General features: G+C 44.2%; 1 protein-coding gene across 1 annotated transcript in view; it reads left to right on the top strand.

Moving 5' to 3' along the window:
• Positions 1–16,061, top strand: part of LOC119027864 (vasorin-like) — a 32,379-nt gene extending 16,318 nt beyond the window's left edge. Inside the window, exon 2 of the mRNA XM_037113382.1 lies at positions 11,313–16,061. Within this exon, the coding sequence (XP_036969277.1) occupies positions 11,320–13,431 (2,112 nt within the window). The 5' untranslated portion in view covers positions 11,313–11,319 and the 3' untranslated portion in view covers positions 13,432–16,061. The remainder of the gene's footprint in view (positions 1–11,312) is intronic.
• Positions 16,062–23,278: the final 7,217 nt, after the last annotated feature.

The following is a 23,278-nucleotide window of genomic DNA, read 5'->3' as shown; positions in this document are numbered from 1 at the left end:
TGTACCCTGCCAGAGGCCACACTCTGGTAACTGACAGCTGGGCTTCACAAGCGTGAAGGGGCCCCTATTGGGTAATAGTCCCGCAGGTGATCATCAGTCAGTAATCAGGCCTGGAGGAGGGAGGAGGGATGGATGCAGAGATGGATTGATGGATGGACGGCGGAAGGCAGGAGCTAAAGAAAAGAGAAGCAGTGACAAGTTAAAGCCGATATGACGGCAGGATGCATCAAGCAAAGAAAAGTGCAGGGCGGCTTATTGCGTGGAAAAACAAGGCCTGTTAAACCCTCCGTGAACCGTCTGCCTACGCCGAAAAAACACTAACTGCTTCCGTGGCTTCTGCAAGCGTCTCGGCTTCGGGCTAGATGTCGTTTCCAGATGTGAACAGCTCATTAAGACGAGCGACAAGTGATGGCAAGGCAGGAATTAACAGATCAGAGAGGGAGGGAGAGCCGACACTTCACTGCTCGTAAGGTGAAAAGTTTACTTGTAGTTTTAAGACTTTCCATTGTAGAAAAATGATCTCAAGCTAACGTTGTTGGAGTAATTCGCACTGCAAAATGAATCTTTTGTACGGCTTATGGAGTGAAACTTGCCAGACTTTGTACTTTGAAGAAAGTACAACTGCTGTTTAAAATGTACTTAGAACAGATGTTAAAGTTAGTGGAGGATACGTTACACGACTTCCTCGGGAGGATGAAACAAATGTTTACTATTGGTAAAAAAAAAAAAAAGGGGGTGGTGACGAGATAACAGCTGGCATGTTGAGAGTTGTTGTTTTCCACTTTAAGTCTCCTGCTGACACACCTGTGTGAAGGGTGAGTGCAGGTGACATGCTTATTTCCAACTGCTGACAGACAGAACAGGCTCGGAGCCAGCGGAGTGTAAAGACACACACACATGCACACACACAACCTTTACCTTCGTGACTGTTTGTGTTACTTGGGTTAAGCCTTCCTGTACTTGTGGTGCCTCATCGCCGGCTTTCATACTTTTCAGTGGACAAACCGGTGTCGCCAAAATTCATCCTGGGTCGAGGTGTGTGTGTGTGTGTGTGTGTGTGTGTGTGTGTGTGTGTGTGTGTGTGTGTGCGCACGCCCAACTGTGCCACAAGTCAGTGCCAAACCAGGCTAGATAATTCCTCTTCCTGTATGGTTAAGTTTCACAATAAAAGGTGGGCGACTAAGTGGTTTTATGAATTTTATGAATAAAATTCACCCAGTAGACACTTCTTAGTAGTTCTGCAGCTGATATATGAGATCTTGTGTGTGTGTTTGTGACAAGCGTTTGGATGACAGGAGATGTCTTGCACTCAACAGTTAGCAGAGGTAAAAAAAAAAAAAAAAAGAAAAGAAAAACCACACGTCTGTTGACAAAGGGATGGTTCAAAGCATTAAAGTGTTTTTATGAGGTATGATTGCAATTTGTCAGCCACTTAAGATACGGGTAATGAGTCTCTGCAAACATCGTGGATTTAAAACAAAACTCTTTCAGTAAAAGACATTTAAGCTCTATATGAATATGACTGAATGCTACTAGTCAGCTGGCGGCCAAGTAGCTGATGATGACCTCAGTGGTTATAAAGCATGAATGAAGCAGCTGATTCCAATCAGTGAGTGTTTCCTTCACCGGCAGACGAAGCTGCATGTAGCCTCACTGCTGCAACACCGAATAAACCGCCAGTATATATGAATAAAACGCTACAAAGACCCAGAACATGTTCAGTAGAGGTTTCTGACGATGGACATTTTGACTTGGTAAAGGCGTACTCTGCAGGATTTTCCACAAAAAAAGGATTCATACAGAAGTAATCCCTCTCACTCATCATCAAGTTTTTCTTGTGTTGCTGTGATCGGGGCGGTTAAGAGCATCAAAGATGACTGTTGAGTCCCACCCTCAGGTACAGACTGCAGGGGCCTACTGCACCTTTTCAAATGTGTGTTTACAAACCGCATCAGACTGCAAACACAGCTGAACTCGTAACTTTACTAATGATGCTGTAGTGTTTGAGTGTTTACAGTGCCAATGCCAGAAACCCCGGCGATGAAATATCAAAATTGAACGCAGCAATTATAGGTGAGGTTAGTTAAACCTGCGTCCGAACGAGCCGACGTGCCTGCTGGGAAAAAGGCCTGTTGCTGCTTCAGAGGTAGAAGAAGAAGCAGAAGCAGGCACGCACTCCTCTAATATCAGGTATTACTGCAGCTTGGAAAGAATTCAGCCGGAAACCAAAATCACCCACAAGCTCCTGGAGCTAAAACACAGGCACCGTCTCCAACAGGCAGGATCTGGCATTTCGCTGGGCGAGGGCTCGACCTCTTCACAGCGTGAAGTTTCGCAAACCTACAGGAGATAGTTGAGGTCTGACAAGCAGCAACAGCACACCTTAATGTCACTTTGCATTTTTATCATAGCAGCGGCAGCATAGCTGGCATCTCTGCCATACCTGAGTGAGACACCACAGCACCCAGGCGTCTCTGAGGCAGCCACACGAGCCAAATCCATCGGTGCAGCTGGCCAAGGCTGCTGTCAGGCGATGATGGATTATTACCCTGTAACCAGCGTTGTTTGCTGCAGTCATGTCAGAGAACAAACTCAGGCAGTTATTGTATTCAACAAACAACACTTAATTACTGTCAGTCTTCTCAAACAATGGCTGGTCACTGATTAACTTATCACAGTATTGGACTACATGTGTCAGCATGGTTGTTGTAGCATTCTTGAAGCAGACACTGGACCCCGACCCTGACCTCTGACCTCTGACCTCTGACCTCCACATGGAGGCTAAAAAATCTGTGTACTGTATGTGAAACTACGTCTGGCTGTGTCAAAGAGGTTTTCTGTTCGGCACGCTGGGCGGTTATTCCTGTTGATGCGACAAAAGAGACGAGAAGGAGACCAGCGTCATCGGACAAAGTAACAAAAAAAAAAAAAAAGAAAAAGAAAAAAACAGGCCTTGAATCAGATCACGATCAGAGCCTGAAGAAGCAGTTTCAAATAACAGACAGACACTGGATGTTGCACAACGTGTTATTAATTTGTTCCAGATGTAACTGGTCGTACTACCTTTGCGTGTGTCTAAGTGCATGTTTGGTTGTGTGTATTTTTTTCTAAATGAAGTTTCGGGCACAGAAGAAGAGATCGAGCTTCAGCGGAGAGGTTAATATCAGGGAGCTTCACTTTAGACCTACACACAGCTCCATCAGCCTCATTATAAGGATTGTAAGAGGACTTTGTTCTCCACAGTTCTTGTTTATTTTTATGTTGTTTCTGATTTCCTTCTCGGGAGTCTCTCCTCGTCCTGACTCAGTCACAGTTGTCGCAGCCCAGTCGAGACAACAGTTGTCACCTCGCAGGTGTTCACTGCTGCAGTCGATGACTGAGCTGTCGGGGACGTCTGAACGGTTCACGTCATAAAAACACTGTTGTGTCACTCTAAGCAGCTCTTTGGATTATGGGTTAGATTGACTTCTCCTGGTGTCATCACCTTTTTTTTGTTTGGTGGACACAAAACAGGAAAAAAAAACGTAAGATGTCTGCGTTAGACTTCAGTCATCTCCAGACTTTTCATCAAGCTAAGACTTAATGGTGGGCCATATTTAAAAAGTAAACACCTGTTTAAGATGCACAATGGTATTAGGATGCCAGTCTCCAGTAATTATCTGACTTCCTGTGCAATGTGTAATTTCCCATCAAAAACGGGTTCTGCATGACTCAAAATCTAACCCTACCAAGTTTAGCCCTCTAGTCTCACTTCAGGCAGCTGTGATGAAGCGTCGTCATCAGATCATCATCTCAACATGTTGTCGGATCGGCACCGACGTCTGCACAGAGATTCATGGATCTTCTAATTACTCTAATGGTGCATTTAATTTTAACCATGAGGCTGACCGTCATGGATGTAACTGAAGAATCACAACAAATGTAAAAAAACAAACCTGAACATCTCAAACTGCAGCTCTGTTTAATGAAGCACAGCCTCTCGGAGCTGTTAGCTGTTAGCTGTTAGCTCTCAGTGTTGCTGAGGCTTCACCCTGACCTCAAGCTAATTCTTCTGCATTTGATTATGGCTGGTTATGAACCGGCCCTTTGTTTTGTGATGTAGCGTGTTCTGTTATAGATTGTTAGCGACGAGGCTTTAGGCCGACCGTGTGTGATGTGGAGATTTTCTGGGGTTGCACTGGGGGTTAAAGGTCAGGAGCTGTCAAAGCAGCCAAGTCCACGAGTAAATACTTTGTTTGCACCGGATGAAGACAAGCATAAAAACAAAAAACCCCACATCATTACTCTGTGTGTGGTTAATGCTGTTATTTTTCCCCATACACTTGCCTGCCTGCCTGCTTGTGCATGTGCAGACACATCACAGTTGTAACAACATCCCACACACATATAGTACACACTGCATACACTTTATCTGCTTGTACAATAGCTAAGGGTTTTTAGAAGGTCTGGAGTTGTTAAACTGATTTTACTGGAAAGCTTTGCAGGCATGAGGTAACAGGATATTCCACTGCGGGGAGTTTTTCGGGGGTGTGTGGGAGTTGAGGTAAGCTCTGTACCACTAACTCATGTCCCCCCCTTTTTTTTTTCCTTCATCCACGAAAAAAATGAAGTAATCTCCCGGTGGAACAACTTTCTAACGCGATTTATGATCCCCTCTCTGCTTCTCCGTACCTTCATTCCTGACTATATCCCTCCTCCTTCCTCCCCTCACCTTTCCCACAATCCCTCCAAATCCTTTCCTCACCCCTTTTCCTGAAAGCGGTGATCCGGGATCTCTCTGTTAGTTCGCTTCAGTCGATTTAAGGTCATCGCTGCAGTCGCTTCACTCAACGCGCTGCATCGGTTTCATTTGATTTTCTATAGGAGAGTTTAACTCTCTCTAAGTGGTGCTCGACAGTTTCTTTATTCGTAGTCCATTAAACTGGAAAAGGAAAACACATCAGTCTCTATCGAACTAAAGCATGTTCAACACTGACGATGTACCAGACATCAGATGTTGAAAAGAAAGTTAAAGGTTTAAGCTAAAGAGACACTGTTGTGTTAAATCCATCTGTGATCAAGAGTAAATAAATGATGTATTACTGATCTATTTTTCGCATATTCTTCAGAGGGATAGTGGGGGAACCAGTCCCAGCTGACTTTGGGTAAGAAGCAGAGTAGAACTTGAACAAAAAGTCATGCAGATTGTTATTTCACAACCTGGTGGACACCATAGTCTGAACTTCATTTGGGCACCAGATGAATGTCCAAGCTGTAGATTTCCACACTTCCTCCTTGAGTTCTGATGGCCAGTCACAGCCGTTTATCTGATACGGGCTGGGTTTGATACTCTGACTTTATGTCCAGGGTTTGTTTAGACTGTCTCTGAGCAAACGGGGTTCGAGCATGAGTGATAGGGCCTCTTTAAATGAAGGAGGCAAGCAATAAGTCAACGCTCAAGCCAGGATCCATAAGAAGAGAACTAATCAACCCAGTCTAAATCTACAAGGCTTAATGAGACTTAAGTAAGGCACAAGTACGACGACACTGCTGGTGTTTTGGTTTAACCTGTGGCTGTGTTATCTAATGACTTCAGGATGAATGTGCCTGCTAAAATTGAATTTTGGATTCAATTGCAAAAAGGCAGCAGGCCAGGTATCCAGCTACTGTCGCTAAACTTTGACTCAAGACTCCAACAGACCGTTTGAAGACCCCAGAACCTCTTAGTTCAGTCTCAGAGCCACGCTGGGGGGGAAGTGAACTTTGTCTTCACAAACAGATCCAACAGCTCCCTTTGCATCTCTTTTATCTCTTGTTGTTTCTGTCACCAGTATTCCGATGAAGAATACCAAACCTCCTCGCCCGGCAAGATCTAACCACAGGAGCTGCGCAGCTCGTCTTTGATGCCTCGGTGCTCTCCCCCGAAAGGAATGAAGCGCAAAGATGCTTCAGTGAAATGTTGACAGACAAGACGACGTGTTGTTGCTGCTGGAAAAGTACTACTGATCTGTTATGTTTTAAAAATTAATCAGGATAGCGCGTGACGGCAACTGGAAAACCACATTATTGCATAACGACCCCGAAAAGGCCAAATCTCCAGCAGTGCTCTTGGAAAGAGTTTGAACGGACCTGCAAAAATAACACCCAGGCTGAAGTTAGGCAGACTTATCCTTTAATTCTTCTTGTGCAATAGTCTAGTAGCAGCAGTTGGGTTTGGACTTCCTCCACCTCAGCTCCAGAGACTATACAACACGGTCATATCTGGCTTTTGTCGTACACTTGGAGTTCAGAGACGTCGGGCTGTGTTTACGGCAGGTTTTTTTGATGGATGGAGGCGGTCGTCAGCTACCAGCTATTAAGACGCCAAATTTCTCATTCCCTCTTTTCCCTCTCAGTTTACCTCTCACACTCATTATCTATTAGTCTCCCTCTCTCTCTTCTCGCTCTCTCTTCTCTCTCCACCTTTCTGTTATCACGGGGGAGGACAAAGGTTTATGTGGGCCTTTCATTCCGTCTCACAGTGAGAGATGGCTGCAGTGTATTGTGGGTAACAGAATCCAGCTGTGTTGTGGACGCTGTGTTTGTGTGTGCTGGTGTGAACATGTGCAGGAATGTGTGTGTGTGTGTGTGTGTGTGTGTGTGTGTGTGTGCAGGTCTTGGGTGCGTGTTGACCTGTTTCGTGTCAGTTTGACAGCCACGTCTCTCTTTCATCGTGCCTTCCTTATCGCCGCTCATACAAATAGCCGAGGATACGCTGCAGTGCCACGAAGTCTTAGCAGCAGAACGCATGTGTCACATTTAATCATGAAGTCACAAAAGAGCAAAGAGAACCGGTTTTGCAACTCCGAGTTATTTGAGAGTAGTGTAACGCGTCTGACTGCTGCGGTTGATACAGCACACGGCAGATTCTTGGCTCGGTGTTCTCGGTGCCCGGTCAGTATCAAACAACAGGAGACGGCCAGAATGCTAAAAAGGAAGAAGTGCTTAAAATAAGCATGCACAGACTGAGTGTAATTCATTCTTCTCTTGCATCTTTGCTTCCCTCACTCCCACTTATCCTGTCCCTCCTTCGAGGAGAGACAGAGGGAATTATGAAGCAGCGAGATCCTTTCTGCTCCACATGCATCCACAAGATACTTGAATTGTAGAGAAACATTAAAAAAGAAACTGAAATTAAGTTGACAGTGACCACAGCTGGAAGAGGACCTCACAGATCACCAGCCGAAGATGAAAACAGCCAAGACAGAAAGAACTGCACGAGATATTTTCTGACCTTGCAGGAAAAAACTGCCTCTTGTCCTGCCCTTGTCTTGTCCACAGGGAGGTCAGAGGTCAGGTTCAGCTGCAGATCAGCGGCCCTGAGGCGAGACAGGACTCAGTTTCTTATACAAGGACGCTGCAGCCGGGCGGATACTTGCCGACATGGAGGTTTGAATCCTCGTCCGCTTTGGCTGAAGGTGTTTCCACCTCACCACCCGGCTGACTTGCAGAGAGGCTGCAGCTGAGACGTGCTGTCAGGAGGATTCACCTGGAGGGCAAGTCCTGACACAAAAGCCAAAAGACCACATGTACAGTGTTTAATTTAGATTTGGAGATTTGGTGTTTTATTAAGGATATATACAGATTTGTGTGAAGGGGAACAACCTGTAATGTTCAGTTTAGTTTTGCTGTAAGAATCCTCAAAAGCAAATCCTTCCAGAACTGATCCTCTATTAACTCAAACATAATTACTGATTCATTCATTCCTCTCCGTCTCTGTCATCAAATTATTCACTTAATGCCAGTGTGCCTGCAGCAGCACCCTTAAAGGAATGTCGAGCAGGCTCTGATTATAACCCTGCTGCTGCTGCCGCTCTATAAACATGACGAGAACGCACGGAAAGAATAGATCCGGATCAGGAGCAGAGCATCTTTACACGCAGACACGCACCTCGAACAAGGGCAGTCGTAAGCCCGGTCGTGGAAGGAATACTTTGTCATCAGTGGAGTATGCTGCTTCATTGTGTGCATGTGTGCAGTCTTAGTGAGGATTATGCAGATGATGATGCTGATGATGATGATGTGACAGCTCTTTTCTTCTGGCTGATGTGACAGAGTTGCTTGGTGACTTGTTTGGAGGCATTGTTTAAATCCTCCTACAGAATAAGAGTCACACTGCCACATGAACACTTGAAGCACAGTGACGTTCAAGTGTCTCGGTCACATATAAGAGGCAGGATTTTCAAGAGATTGCAGCTAATTTTGAAGCCAGTCATGTTCTAATATGTGTCATGTGTGATGTGGAGACGACATATTCATAAATAATGAAAGAATATCTCATGTAACTCAAAAGATTTTGTATTTTTTCAGGAGAAGGAGGTGATGTAACTTTCAAGAATCTCAAAGGAGTTAACAGATTATTTTTTTTCTTCTTCTTCTTCTGCACAAATTATCTTAATAAAGTATGTCTTAAAATTTTCAAGGGGAGATTATTATGTGATCCGGTCGAAATAAATCTGAATGTTCACGGCACATTTTTGAGCAATTTTTAGCGCAAGAATTTCCTTCAGGGTGAATCAAGTTTTATCTTATCTTTGCAATTCTGCGATGCTGTTTGCTTCATTTTCAACACGTTCACTGTCTTGTTAAACTATCTCAAGAACAAGCTGCTATGTCGGTGATCAGATTTAAACTGTAATCATTAAGTTGTACTTTTTATTAATTGTTACTGGCAAAGGAAATATGTTTTGATATGTTTCCATTCAGCAGCAGGGCCGGCAGATGTCTTGTTCGTGCCCAGGACATGATGATCTCCAAAGAGCCCACACAGCAGGTTCATTTGAAGGGTTAGAGATTATTTTAAGGTCCGTTTGGGCCCTCAGGAGACCCAGAGGCCTGACAGCTGACTGGGTGCTGCTTTATGGATCAAGCACTATCTATCAGTGCAAGACATGCCCGCTTTTCCCGCCATTTTCAGGTTTTGGCTGAGACACAGATAAACACTGTCGCAACAAGTATCAACAGAACCGTAAATGTAAGCTGATTTATACAACTGAAGAACCAGTCCAAGATCAGACATCGCTCTGTGGTTTACAACATGACAGGACAAATTGAGGCAGATTTATTCCTTCACATTCTTTTTGCGTTTTTACTACTCGTTTGTTTCTGTCTGTATGTTGTAGTTGTTTTCTTTAAGACAAAGAAAAGCATCAGAAACATGCTGAGGACTTGTATTCACAGACCCAACAAATTAAAACATGGCACTTTGGCTTATTGTTTTCTGTCATGTGAGCAACAGGATTTTCGTCAAGTTTGCCACTAAAGCCCGACCACAAGATTGTCAACTTTGATAGCTTCTGGTTTATATTAGCTGTTCTTTAAATTCCAGTTTTGGTTATTAAACACCAAAAAACCCTTTGCGTGTTTAACTGATCCAGTAGAACATCAGCCATCTTCTTGGTAATAGTCACTTCTTTATCCTCCCTCCTTTCTCCAATTCCTCCACTTCTTCCCCTTGTGCTTAATAAAGACAGATTTTGAGGGAATATTGCAAATTCCTGCCAAGCTGACAGGCTCTGACCTCTTACGTTATGAGGAGAAGGGGGATAAATGGAGGAGACGGAGGGCAGAAAGGGAACGGAGGCGTGGGGCCGGAGGTGCGCTCCTGACTTTAATAAAACATCTTGGGTTTCTCCCCCAACTTCCACCTCGGGAGTCTCGGAAAGGGCAGGAGAGCAAGAGTTGACTAACACAAACCAGGTCAGAGACGAGAGAGAAGGGTGAGCATGCTACACATGAAGACATATGGCCCACTACACTGCCTGGTCATTTAAAAACATTTCAGAGTATTTCTGAACAGTACAAATAAGAAATGTGTGTGATTTGCTGCGATTCTATACTTTAATTCCTCATAAGTCTGTTGAATTTCATTTGTTTCGATCTTTCTTCCCTCTGACTGTTGCCAGGTTCACTATCAGGTTTCAGTCTTTGTGACTCTTGGAGAGTCTCGCACTATAATAACCTCTAGAATAAGCCTCATGATGAAATTATATAAAAAAAGAAATTAAAAAAATAATCTTTTTAGGCTCCGACTGGTCTGGAGTGAGGGTCTCAGTCTCGAGACTTCATCCTGTGACACTATGATATGATTTGAACATACAGAACAGCCTTGATTTTACCTCGAGTAACCAAGTTAAAGGATGTTGCCTTAAAAGTCACCTTCCTTCCTTCCAGACTGCAGTAAAATGGAATAAAAGGTTCCAGTCGACCTATTCGGACTGTTTACCTTAAATCAAAGTCACGAGATTTCAACTTTCATTTGTAAGACTCTGCGTTAAAATTATATTGGAATATTTTAAGGCTGTATCATGATACAAAATACACACATGGATATTTGGAAATCTCCTGAAACGCACAATATGTTGATGATATCATTGGGACTATTTGTACTGTTCAGCTTAGCTGTATTTCACTGTTTTTAGTGCTCACACGCACACACACACACGCACACACACACACACACACACACACACACTCATTGCCTGATCTAACCCAAATCTGAATTTTAAACTGATGGATTGTTTGTCACTGCAGGTCACCCGACTCCATTCTCTGACACACACACTTTCCTTTTGTCAACACACATGCTTACCCCCCAGATAGTCCCTCTTGCCTCCTAATTTTCTGCATTCCTGTGCCTGGCCCCCATTTTTTTTTTTTTGGTAACAAGGTTCGGCAAATATGTCAGAGGATGTGATTAAGTGAGCGCGTGTGTTTGTGCCGACACACTCACAGCATATTTGCGTTGGGTATGTTTGTGTGTAATAGCCGTGTGGTGCTGACGCCCAGCTGCATGACTGCAGACTGGGTTTCACGGGCTGCAGACTGTGCCGTAAACACAGAGAAGAGGCTGAATGGGTTTCTCACTTACCCCAGAAAGGGTCACCCTGGGTGGGCTGTGTTAACTCGTCGCCTTGCCCTGTGGGCCTTGATCCCTGGGGTGTCTGATCATCAAAGATGTATAACCGCAAATTCAACGTGATGAAGCAGTCAGTGTTACTGTTTGTTTATATGCATGTGTGTGCGGAAGCTAAGGTTGATTGACTGGGCTAAAGCGTCCTTGTATTCATTGTGTTGTACCGCACTGTCTGTTCTTGAATGCAAGTGTAGAGTTGTGCTTGTAAAGGCATGAAGAAAAATTTCTCTGTCATTTTTTATCAGCAAATAGAATTAGACTTTAGTAATTAGATTAAGGAAAAATAATTCTTACAGAACTTTACAGTCTCAGTGTGTTTCTTACTGTAGAAATCTCACTTTTAATATCAACCATTTTCTGTTTCTTTTATGTCTTTCAGAGTCACCATGCTGCCTTACATCCTGCTCCTCTTCCTCTCATCTGGTCTGGTGTTATCATCTGACTGCCCAGCAGACTGTACCTGCCCGGTCCCAGAATCCATATTCTGCATTCACCGACGGGCCAACACTGTGCCCCGTGTCCCCAGCACCAAACATCTCTACATCTTCCAGAATGGCATTGACACTTTGTCTCAAGATGACTTCAAGGGCCTGGGAGAGTTGCAGTTGCTAGATCTGAGCCAGAATGAGCTGACAGAGATTCCGGACGGTGTTTTTGAGATGCTGTCCAAGCTGAAGAACTTGGACCTGTCCGCTAACCCCATTACCCACATTTCCAAAGACAGCTTTTCTGGGTTGGTCCAGTTGGAAAGGCTGTATCTCCATGGAAACAGCATTCAGAGCATCCATCCGGAAGCTTTTGAAGGTTTGGAGATGTTACTGGAGCTCAAGCTCCAGGGGAACCAGCTCACCTCTCTGCCGTCCCTTCATTTCCCAAAGCTTCTGCTTCTCGACCTCAGTCACAACAACATCCCAGCCCTGGGACCCTCAGATCTCCAGACTCCCCACCTAGAGGCCCTTAAGGTGGCCGCTCTGGGGCTTACCTCTGTGGATGAGGATCTCATATCTTCTTTGGGAAATCTCCATGAGCTCGACATCTCCTCCAACCAGTTAACTCAGGTTCCCCAAGCCCTAAAGCAGGACTCCCTTAAGGGGCTGATCAAGCTCAGCCTGGCTGCCAACCCGTTGGGCGAGCTCAGGGCGGAGGACTTCCAGAAACTCACTGGACTTCAAGAATTGGATCTTAGTGGACTAAATCTCCAGGGTTTTCCCCAGAGTTTCTTTGAGACGTTCCCTAGGTTGGCCAGCCTGACAGCAGCTGAGAACCCATTTAACTGCTTGTGTCCATTAGCCTGGTTCCCAGTCTGGCTAAAAGAGAAGGAAGTGGATCTTGGGAGGCCTGAGGAAACCAGATGTCACTTCCCTCTAGTTAATGCTGGGAAGAAGCTTTCAGCACTGGAGCACAAGGATTTTGGGTGTCCACCTACCACAACAGTGCTGACTGGCTCCCCCATTGGAAGTACCCCTGTTCCACAGCTGCCAACCACCTCTCCAGAAACCACCCACACCAACGCTATTCCTCCTCCTTCCCCACCCAGTGAGGAAACGTTCTCCTCTAAGACCCCATACCCCCTTCCACCGGAACCTCCAGTCTCCCCTAGCTCCACCAGCGGGGAGAATGAGCCACACATCTGCCCACCAAACATCTGCCTTAATGGTGGCACATGTAATTTTGACCCATTGGGTCAACTCAGCTGCCTGTGTCCTCCACGAACCTCTGGCCTCTACTGTGAAAATGTGGATGAGGTCCCAGAGCCACCAAAACCTTCAACAACAGAAGCTGCCCCCATGACGCCCGCTGAACTTGATGCCATCAGCTCAAGGCATGTGACCTCCACATCCATCCTTCTTGACTTGCACCGCTTCATCGAGACACGGCCACACATTCGTGGAATCAGGCTGACCTACCGTAACCTCTCAGGGCCTGACCGCCGTCCAATTATCTTGAGTGTACCGGCCTCCTACCCCGAGTACACTTTGCGTGGTTTGAAACCCAACTGTACCTACTCAGTCTGTGCCAGTCCCCTGGGTGAGAGAATCAACTCTAGGGTCAACAGTTCTATAGAAACAAGGTCATGTACAGAGGCTCGGACCGAAGGGGTTTCAGTGATAAATTCAGAGTCCAGGGTGGAGACACAGAGTACACTGACATACACACTCATCCCAGCCCTGGCTGCCCTGGCTCTGGTGCTGGGGTTGGCTGTGGTGGCTGGGACCATCATCTGTGTACGGAAGAGGAGGCAGGCCAAGGCAGGAATGGAGCTGGAACTGGGTCCAGCTGATCCTGATCCCATGGAACTGGAGGGGATAAAGGCCTGTCTGGAGAATGGGGGAAATGGTACACTGCCCCACAAACAGCCTGAGATTGACCGCTGTCACACTCCACAGCCTCCTCCATTATTGCAGCAAAATGGGGGTTTGGACTATGAAGTACCCTTGATGCAAGGACACTGCCCATCAAATAACAATCTGGCATCACTAAAGCCATCATATTTCTAAAATGCAATAAAGCACAAACACTTGGAAAGATTTTGCAGAGAGAGAGACTCATGAGGTCCTGCGGCGGCTCACTTAGTGCTTAAAAATCTCATCTTCATTCCAATTTCAGATATCGACAATTTGAAAACTGGCACTTACGATCCTTTGCTGTCCAAATGATAACACTACAGACTGGACCATTGTAGAGATACTGAATAATGAATTTAAGATTACAGCATATTGGAAATATGCTAAACCACTGTGGGACAATGATCCGGATGGTGAAACCTTACCAAGTGATTTATCTAAGTGCAATCGACTAGAAGGGTCTTAGTAACAGACTGAAAACGGAAGTGCCTTTTTGCATTGACACAACTGTAACCAATGGCTCGATTAACGTGTTTGTTTATATGAAAGGAACTAGATTAATGAGCTGTAATCCTGTTGCTGGATTTGGGAGGTACAGTATGGAGAACAATGCCCCGACGTCTGGGCTCATGAACTGGAGGAAGTGACGGAGGTGGAAAACATTTTACGCAGATGTGTGATGGCTCGAACACACGTCCTGGTACAAAATGTGTTTTTCGACCAACTACGACTGCTCCGTGGGGATTATGTATATAAAAAAAAAGAACTTGCACTGAAAAGAAATACTTCTTTTCCTTTACAGTGTCCCAGTCATGAACTACCGCAAGTTTTGAAAAACATATTGTGCAAAGTACGCTGATGACCATAAAAGCTGTCCAGACTCCATATTTTGCTGTTGACATGATCTAACCTGAAACAAAACTCCAAGTATATCGTCACATGTGGATTTGAATTCTGCAGTGTCAACAGATCTACCATAATTCTGTCCACACATCCAAAAGCTTTTGGCTCCACTGAAAATACATGTGCTGTGAATGATAAATGGACTGAATGAAGAGCCATTTAGAATGGACTTTGCCTGCATTGTTCTGTGCCGTGACGGGAAGGCTGTGTTGTCAAGCTTATATCACGATATTCTGTTTTGTTTTGTTTTTTGTATTTTTATTGCGCTTTCTGCTGTTGATGTCCATTCAGTATTGCTGTTGCTGTGAGTTGAAACATTTATTGTTCTCCCGGAAAAACCCTTCTCAAGTCTTCATGGATTCTGTGCTTTTCTGCAAACTCTCCAGAGGTATATCTGCCGAAGGAAACCAGCTTATGTTCTTGAGACCAGCACAAGCAAGAGTGATCAAATGTCGACTAAAAATAAAGAAAAAACTCTCAGTAATGTAATTAGTTACATTATCTACAGATTCCTATTGCATGACGTTCATCAAAACATGTCTGAGGAACTCACCAAGTGAATGTAACTGTTCAGTGTCAGACACTTTATTCTCTGTGCCAGGTCTGCCAACGCTACATAAGGATAAGCCTCAGACTGTTTTGACCGCCAGAGCTCCCAAAACTGAGTTCAAAGGCTGTTGTTTTTTTGTTTTTTTTGTTTTTTTTTTTGCCACAAAACCCGCTCCCATAAAGCAGCACACGCGTGCCGAGAAAAGAAAGTTCAAAGAGCTTTGAGGCAATTTGCTGCGAGTGTCTGTGAGGTTGAGGCACCGGTTTCCTCTTGGCGCTGCCGACCGTATCGTTTCTGAGATACGGTCTAGACACTGTCCCCCTGTAGCCTTTTTTGTACTCTCACATCCTCCAGCTGGCTTCTCTGTGCCTCCAACTCTGAACCCATCCAGTGTATTCTGGTCAACAAGGATCATTTGCTTGTGTGTTTGGAAGTTGTTTTGCTTGTTTACAGCCAACCAGACTGTGAAATGTACAGGCTAAATGCACCGTTCTGATGTATTTGTTCTCTTTTTTTATTTTTTCCCCTGTCTGGGGCTGAGAATGTCACAAGCTTTTAGTGTTACTGTTCTTTTTTTATGCCCCCGTTTTTCTCCCTTTCATGAGAAAAGAATCTTAAATTGCAAAGTATAAATAGGTTTACAGAAGACGTGCCTCAGAAAACATTGGTGCAGAGCCTTACCGACATCGTGCAGCGTCGTGTTACATGCTGGAGAACAAAAGGGCCTCTATTTCGCCTCACAAGACATCGCCTTATATTAAAAACTAAAAATGAAGAAGCATGAAATGTGATGTAATCGATTTAGTCAGGGTTTTAAATAAAGACCTGCATCAGTTCTTGGTTATCTCACAGCCGAACAATCGGAAGATAGTGCGTTATCAATTGGTTTAAAAAGTGTGTGTGTGTGTGTGAGTGAGTGCGTGTGTGTTTCCTTCGATTTCTGCTTGTCTGCTTTATAATTGAGTCCATGCACTACACTCCAGCCACTGTCCAAAATCAACTTACCATTCTTTGGCTCCACTTGCTTTCTCCACTCTGTCAGTATTCCAGTACAAACACGGAGACAGATGCTCGTTTATCTGCTCGCCATCAATATACAGTATCAGCTGGAAGACTCTGTATCGCTTTGGACGGTGAGAGGAGCGGGGAAAAAAAAGACCTTTTGAAATATTTTCAACATGCTTTTAACTGAACCTTCCCTGTTTATTTTTAGGGAACAGTCGTCTTTATTTCTTGATGTTTTCATGTTTGTCACCTATGTCGAATTTTGCGAGACAAGCAATGCTGAGAAAAAAAGAACAGTATTAAAAAGACTTAATGTTTAAAAATACCTGTGATTTCTTTTTTGTGTGTGTGTGTGTCTCATCAAAAAACCGACTGACTAACTGAATTTGAGAAGAAAATTTGAGGAAATTTTGTGACGCAAACTTGATTTTGCAGGAACTGACGTGATTAAGTTACGTAATCTAAAAGGATTCGAGTATAACGGGATTCATTTTCTCTAGTTGAGTCAACAGTGTCTTTCATTTTCTTTCGACTGGAATTGCAAAGCTGAAAACAAACAACAATGAATCGCAGCAAGTTTCCATCACATACATTTCCTTCAAGATACTTAAAAATAAGGTGTCACAGGAGAGTTTTAACTCATGCATGCTGGGAAGTCTGTCAACACGCTTATTAGGTTTCTTTAGAAATGTTTTGCAATCTGTAAAGTATATTCATCCATCCCATCATGACACTTCTGGAGCTGGAAATATTACGTTTAATTACGTAAATGAGAAAATGTTATTTGATTGCACCAAATTCCTGCATGATGTTTTTACAGTGTGCTCAATAGTCCGTGCTGTCGAGTGTTTTCCTCTTCCTTCTGGATTTGAGGAATTTGGGCCCATGTCAGGTCTGTGAGTCAGATCTGAATGTACAGGCGTGTTGTCATAGAGCGAAGCTAAACACAAAACCTGAGAAAAAGGATTTCCACTAACGGCAGAAGCTGATTACACACAGCCTGTATCGCTCAGTACCTCATTACACACACACACACACACACACACACACACACACACACACACACACACTAACCTCGACCGCAGCCTGATTGCTTTCTGGTTTGTGTTGGTTTGTGGATGGAGACCATTTTTTTTCTTTTTCTTTCTTTCTTTTTTTTTTTTTTTTTTTTTTTTTTACATTTTCCGCTAATTGCCAAAAAACAGATGCCAGTGGAAAATATTACAAAACAATCCCCAGTATCCAAGTGAGTGACGTTACACGGATCTAACTTTAAGCTACTGGCTGATTTCTTGTCAAGTCAGCATGTTTTTATCCACAGTTAATTGCAACGAAAATAGAGCGACAAGTACAAACTCACTGTGACGATCTTCTTACTACCAGGTGAATGTTAAGATCATTACTTCATACGTAAGAGAAAAAAAAAAAAAAAAAAAAAAGCACAGTCCTGGCTCAGGTTTGTGTCCGTCATCAGTATCCATGGCAAACTAATAGAAAACAAAAGTGACTTCACTGTTCAGATATGTCAGCTGCCACACATGTTTCTGATGGATAAACCTGCCTGGGAAGAATTTATTAAACAGGGATTCTGATTCGTCATAGCAGGAAAAGCACAGGTATAACTAATGTTATTATGGCTGAATATCATTAATGTGCCGCTTTAAGCCATGAAAGTGAGCCAGCAAGTAGAAATAGCAGGGCTCTGCAAGGATGCACCCACATGACATGCTGCTAATGTATTATTAAAAGGAAACGTTGCCAATTTTAAAGCAGTTTTGATTCATTTCAATATCAAACTTCCCTCCATGTTGCTCCCACCTCACTCGTTTTCCGTCACATCAGGCGGTGCTGATCAAATGTGAACCAAGATTTCGTTACTGCGTTTCCTTTTTTCTCGCCTCAAATGTTTTCTGAAACATATTTCAAGGGGCTGTTCAGCCGTAGTGTAAGAAAGTGTGTGTGATCAGGACGATGTTTCCAGCTTGACAAGCAACCACTCACTCGCAGTGCATCACCCAGCAGCCGGAGCACAAAATATCAACACGTCACGATCCCATCTCATCGAAAATGGAAGATTGCCTTCTTGAGGATGAGTATGTGTGCAGCATCAGATTTGGAAGCGTGTGGCAACTAACCAGGCTGCTGTATTTGACTCTTGGGGAGTGAAAAGCAGATTATGTTTATGTGAAACTCCACCCGTCTATTGGTGAATGACCTGATCATGTGGGGTGATATCGATTGATAAGATTGTCTCACGATGCAAACATGAGGGGATAATGGTGAGATGACATCAGAAATAGCAAAGTGCTGTTAATATGATACTTGGACAGAGTTTTTATGAAGCCTCCTCTGATATAACCACATTTGAAGAGAGTGAGTTGGCTGGCTTTGATGAAACAGACCCAGAATAAATGCATCCAGAGGACATGAATAAAACTCCACGCCGAGGCCTGAAGCAGTCGCAGCCTGCCAGTTGAACAGACGCAGAGAGTCGATACAGGAACACAAATTACATATTCACAGAACAGATTACAGCCTTTCAGTTTCTAATGAAAAACAGAATAAGATGGCGGGGATTCTTTTGAGGAGCTGCAAGACCGACAGCAGCCAGTGTGGCTGGGAGTGCGGGTTTTCTAGATTATCACGGCGAATTCCACAGAAGATTACTAGGGGGGGTAAACATTTTTGTTTAGTCGTTTTTGTGTGTGTGTGTTGGCTGAAACAGAAGCTCTTTTTTTAAGGGTGTGGCCTCAGATGGCATACATAACTGTGGCAGAAAGGAAGTGGAGACCTCCTTTTTTAGGATTCAGCAAAACGTTCATGCAAAAAGTCGATATGAGACCGATAAAGCATCACGATATTTCACAATGAGAACCAAAGATATACTCTTGGTTTACTCTGAGAAGAAGAATGAGTGAAACTGTTAGCTCCCATGGTTCTCTACTGCCGAATAACCCTCGAGGAAAACACTGCAACATGAGCATCAGCACCTGCATCCCAGGGTTTATCATAGAGTCGTAATAGTATAAGCAATCAAGAAGGGAAAAAATATAAAAGAGAGCCTCTAAAATGTTGTTACACTAGAGAGACAATATGTAGAATTGATGATGGGGATCAGATCTAAACACATGTTGCTCCAAAACAAAAGTTTCCCATCCAAACACTGACAAATGGACCAATATGTTCGGTGCAGTTTAGAGTTGAAGCTACTGTTTTAACTGTAAGTCTGCAGAGATTAAATTAAAAGTTTCAGGCACAGGGGCATCGAACAGACGTCCCTCAATTAGAGTTATACAGGAAAACCATTTAAAAACATGCCAGGTACTCTCTGTGGTCAAAGGAAGTGTTCACTTTCTAAAATCTATGTTTCTGACTGGATAGAAACATTAAACCTTCAATGTTGGCAATCTGTACATACACAACGTACGCCGGGGCCACAAAGAGTCGAACAAACCTCCAACTTCACAGCCCATCTCCCTCATTAGCCCCCCGAAATGTGCTTCTCATTAAAAGACCTTCTTCCACGGACTGCTGCAGGGTGCTGAGAGAAAAAAGAAAGGAGACAAGGGGAGAAAAAAAAGAAGGCAGGGGAGCGGGGAGAGGCTTGATTTATTTGAACAATCTGGATGTAATGAAAGCAGCCAGGCCTTTGCTGGAGGTGGGTGGATGGAGTGAGCGGAGGAAAGAGAGGAGAGGAGAGGAGAGGAAAGAGTGAATGGGGTGAAATCCAACTGCAGACAGATTGTTGGACTTGATAATGGTTTAAATGGACCCTACAAGCCTCTTAACTCCACCGCCTCAGTGTGTGCGTGCATGCATACTTCTGTAACGCCTAACTTACCATATTACAGTCATGAATTCCACATGCAACCCATTCGTGCTGCAGTATATCTTCCTATCAATGCTGACATACCTGTGTAATACATAAGAGGCAGAAAGAGATAGAGGGGGGAATGTTTACTACAGCTGCGAGTGCACTAAAAGCATGGTTTATGTCTTCTGGACATTGATGCATTGGAGGAGCAAGTTCTGGCTATCCCAGAGAATCTTGAGTGTTTAAAATCATTTACGAACCCACTAAACCTCTTGGCGCTAATTCATAACGCTGATCTGTGGTCCAGAATGCATTTCTGATCTGTGAAGGAGATTCTGAGCTGGAGTTTTATGTCCTTGTGTCTCATCTCGGATCCAGTCTCAGGGAATCCTCCAAGAAGTCCTCAGAAAGATAAAAATGCAATGTGTTAGGTAGTTGATCGCTGAGTCTCATTCCCAGTTGGTCAGATACTGGCACTCTGGGTCAGCGGTGGGTGCGACTTAACAACCCAAAGTGTCAGAATTTGGAAATGACCATTTTTGTTGTCATACATCTGGGCGGAACAGGGCTCAACAGCTCCCAGGTAAACATCAGGACCGAACACAGAATCTGAGGCCAGTTCAATGACAGGAGATTGTTCACAGCATCAATGATTTACAGTAGCTCCAACCAGAACCAAGGCAAAGGCTCAAGGGATGACAGGAGAGGTGTGAAGTAGGAGGTGAGTATGTGGGACGTCGAGCATCATCTCGTTCTTGTTGCTGCTCTTCAGTCCCAGCTGACTGACAGAAAACAAAACAGCCGTAGAAGAGGCTGCTCTGCTTGAATCACTTCAGTCTTGGCTGCCTAAACACTTAATTGACCTTAGAAAGCGAAAGCATTCCAGCATTCAATCCAACCCCACCACTAAAAACCTTAAATGGTGGTGATATTCGATCATTTTCTTATTGTCAACAATACATGAAAAAGACCAAAACCAACAAGAAAACCTCACATAGATCTTAGTCCTCTGTGCCGGAGCTCCATCGGCCTAAAGTTAATGAAATCTTTGGGAGTACACCAAAAATTGACTGCTGGAAATAGTCCCTCAACCAACGCTGGCTAAAGACTACGGTGTGCAGCTGTTGCAGGAAAATCACGGATGTATCTACTGTGAATACTGAGAGACCATTTCATTTCATTTCATCAGTAGGACCATGACTGGTCTTGTTTTCAATTACAGAATAAATACAAAATGCAATTCTCTACAGTTGATCTGGACAAAAGTTCTGAACATGAAACAAGATTATCGTCTTGCAAAAAAAAAAAAAACCCGATCTTTCTGTATTTAAGTGTCCAGTTTAGTGGAACTTACCTCTGAGACTGAGCAGGACAGACTAATGGTCACACGAGTGTTTACATCACTGCTTTGTAGACTAAATTAATCACCTAAAGAGGTGAACTGAATCAAGACACACTGCAGGCCCACTTTGTAGTTCTCTCCAAAATGGCTTCCCACACCGCCCGGCTCGAGAGCTCATGTTGCTTATTCTCGTGAGAAAAACCCCAGTGGATAAAAACTGTGGATGCCTCATTTTCCTCTCTGAAACGCAATACAAGGTTTAATTAAATTAGCTTTAATTGCCATTCATTTGCCCACGGAACCCAAAGGTCTCCTCTTACCCATGGCCCTTAATGACTTCCATGTTCTCCGAGGCAGAATTCTCAGTTCGATGAAAACGCAGAGCAGCACACGACCACCCGACAGCTCGCAGACTGTCGAAACTGCTGATATGAAATATTTCCCAAAAAGTATGTAGAGCCGTTGCCATCTTGTGATCTGCTGTCACTAAAGGAAGAAATACAATGTGATGAGGAAGAAAGTAGAGACGAGAAGAGAAGAGAGAGGAATGTGAAAGTTTCTGTGGTTAGATAGTCATCCGCTTGTCAAATGAAAATATCTCAGGAGGAGAAGAGGACGAGGACGAAGACGAAGACGAAGAAGACGAAGAAGAAGAAGAAGAAGAAGTCACCAGAGGTAACGTGCAGGTATCTGAGGGGAGGAGCTGATCTGCTGCAGCAGCTGAGGGTTTATTGGTCTCCAGTATTTTTGTGGCACAACAATAGGCCCTGAGGCCAGGCAGGGTCGTGTTGTGATAGGAGACGACATGACTGCACAGAGCGGGGATTATCACGGCCTTGCACCGTTTCTAGGTCTTCACCGTGAAGCATAACAGACAGGACTAATACCACGCTGAGGCCTATCTGCCTGTAAAACATGTGCTGCAAACATCCATGCAGTGTGCGAGGGGCATTAATCATGCATGAGCATGTGAAGACTCATTCATGCCTGCAGACATATCTGACACAGGTGCAGAGAGCCACGACAGTGCTGAAAACACTTGTAAAAATGCATGTAAAGCATGTTAAATAAATAATGTTTCTGCCCGCGAACAGATCAATTACTGTCTCCTCCATGTCTGATACTGGACGGTTCCATCAAACCGTGGATTCTGATCAATGACGACAATTCTCACATCGTCCGTGTCTACTGGATGTAAACAGTCAGATGCAGACTTTGATTTTCAGGATGCTTTGTCGACTCGTAGCTCCAGTGCTCAGATGGCCTAGAACACACTGAACAACAGAAGGTAACTAGATTTCGATGCAATGTTATCAACCACTACAAGCTTTTAGGGGCGCAGGACACTCGATCTGGGTCCGATTGATGCTGTTCAAATAGCACAATTGGCACATCGGAGAACAATGTTGTTTACATAAGACCCTCAGAATGGTGAGAAATCATCAGGAGTACCACCAGCTTGTCCAGGAGCTAATTCAAGGCTTAGGCCTAATTAGGATAAAGTTTTCGGGTAATCACCAAAATGACGGACCTGTATGCTACCTTTTAAGTTTAACCAGAACAGAAAAAAAGACGCCTCTCATATTTTGATTTCTTTCTTCCTTCAAGCTGTTCAATGTCTCTTGATGCTCTTGGACCACTTTCAGTCTGTCAGTCTTGACTTTATCTCACAGAGCTCCTCTCTAAACACTCAACTGCTGCAGGGCTTGTTCCCCTTAACCTCTCACCTGTCAACAGGTGACCCTTGACCTCGGGCACTTAAAGGCCACGGCCGGCCTCTTCATGCCCACTTATAGCCGCAACAAAGGGCGTGTTTGGAGCGCTCGGCTATTTTCAGTAACTCCTTCCATCCCCCTTGTCGGCTTTAATTACTTGCGCTCTATCCTTTCTCCTTCTTGCGTCTCCCTCTCCGCTGCTTTTAATTTTCCCTCCCGCTCTTTGTTCCACTCAGCATGTTCCCATTTGATTTGATGAGACCCTCTTTAAATCTCGCTCGTCCTCAGGCTCGCGGAGTCGTTCACCGTGACACACGGAGTCGCATCATGTGCTGACATTCTCTCACCTCTCAGTTTTCCTCCGACTCCTCTGATGTCTCCTCTCCCTTCCTGCCTCAGGAAATGTCTGGTAAGCCTCTGGGGCTTTTCTCCTCCCCTCATCAAATTGATACCAATTGAGTTATTGAGGTGCCACCCTTGTGACAAAGGGCCCTGTTTTAACTGGTGTTCGTCAGGCCAGATGTTGAAGCAGGTTTTGACATGACCCGGCAGAGAAGGAAGAAAAAGGGGGAAGGGGGGAGAGATCGAGGGTGTAGGAGGACGGAGGAGAGACAGCAAGTTAACAACAATCAGGCACATTGATGTTGCATTTGATATGTTTCTATTGTTCT

The sequence above is a fragment of the Acanthopagrus latus genome, chromosome 1 (assembly GCF_904848185.1).
Source record: "Acanthopagrus latus isolate v.2019 chromosome 1, fAcaLat1.1, whole genome shotgun sequence".
Lineage (NCBI taxonomy): Eukaryota > Metazoa > Chordata > Actinopteri > Spariformes > Sparidae > Acanthopagrus > Acanthopagrus latus.
Note: the sequence above shows the minus strand (reverse complement) of the source record. Positions and strands in the feature narration are given on the sequence as shown.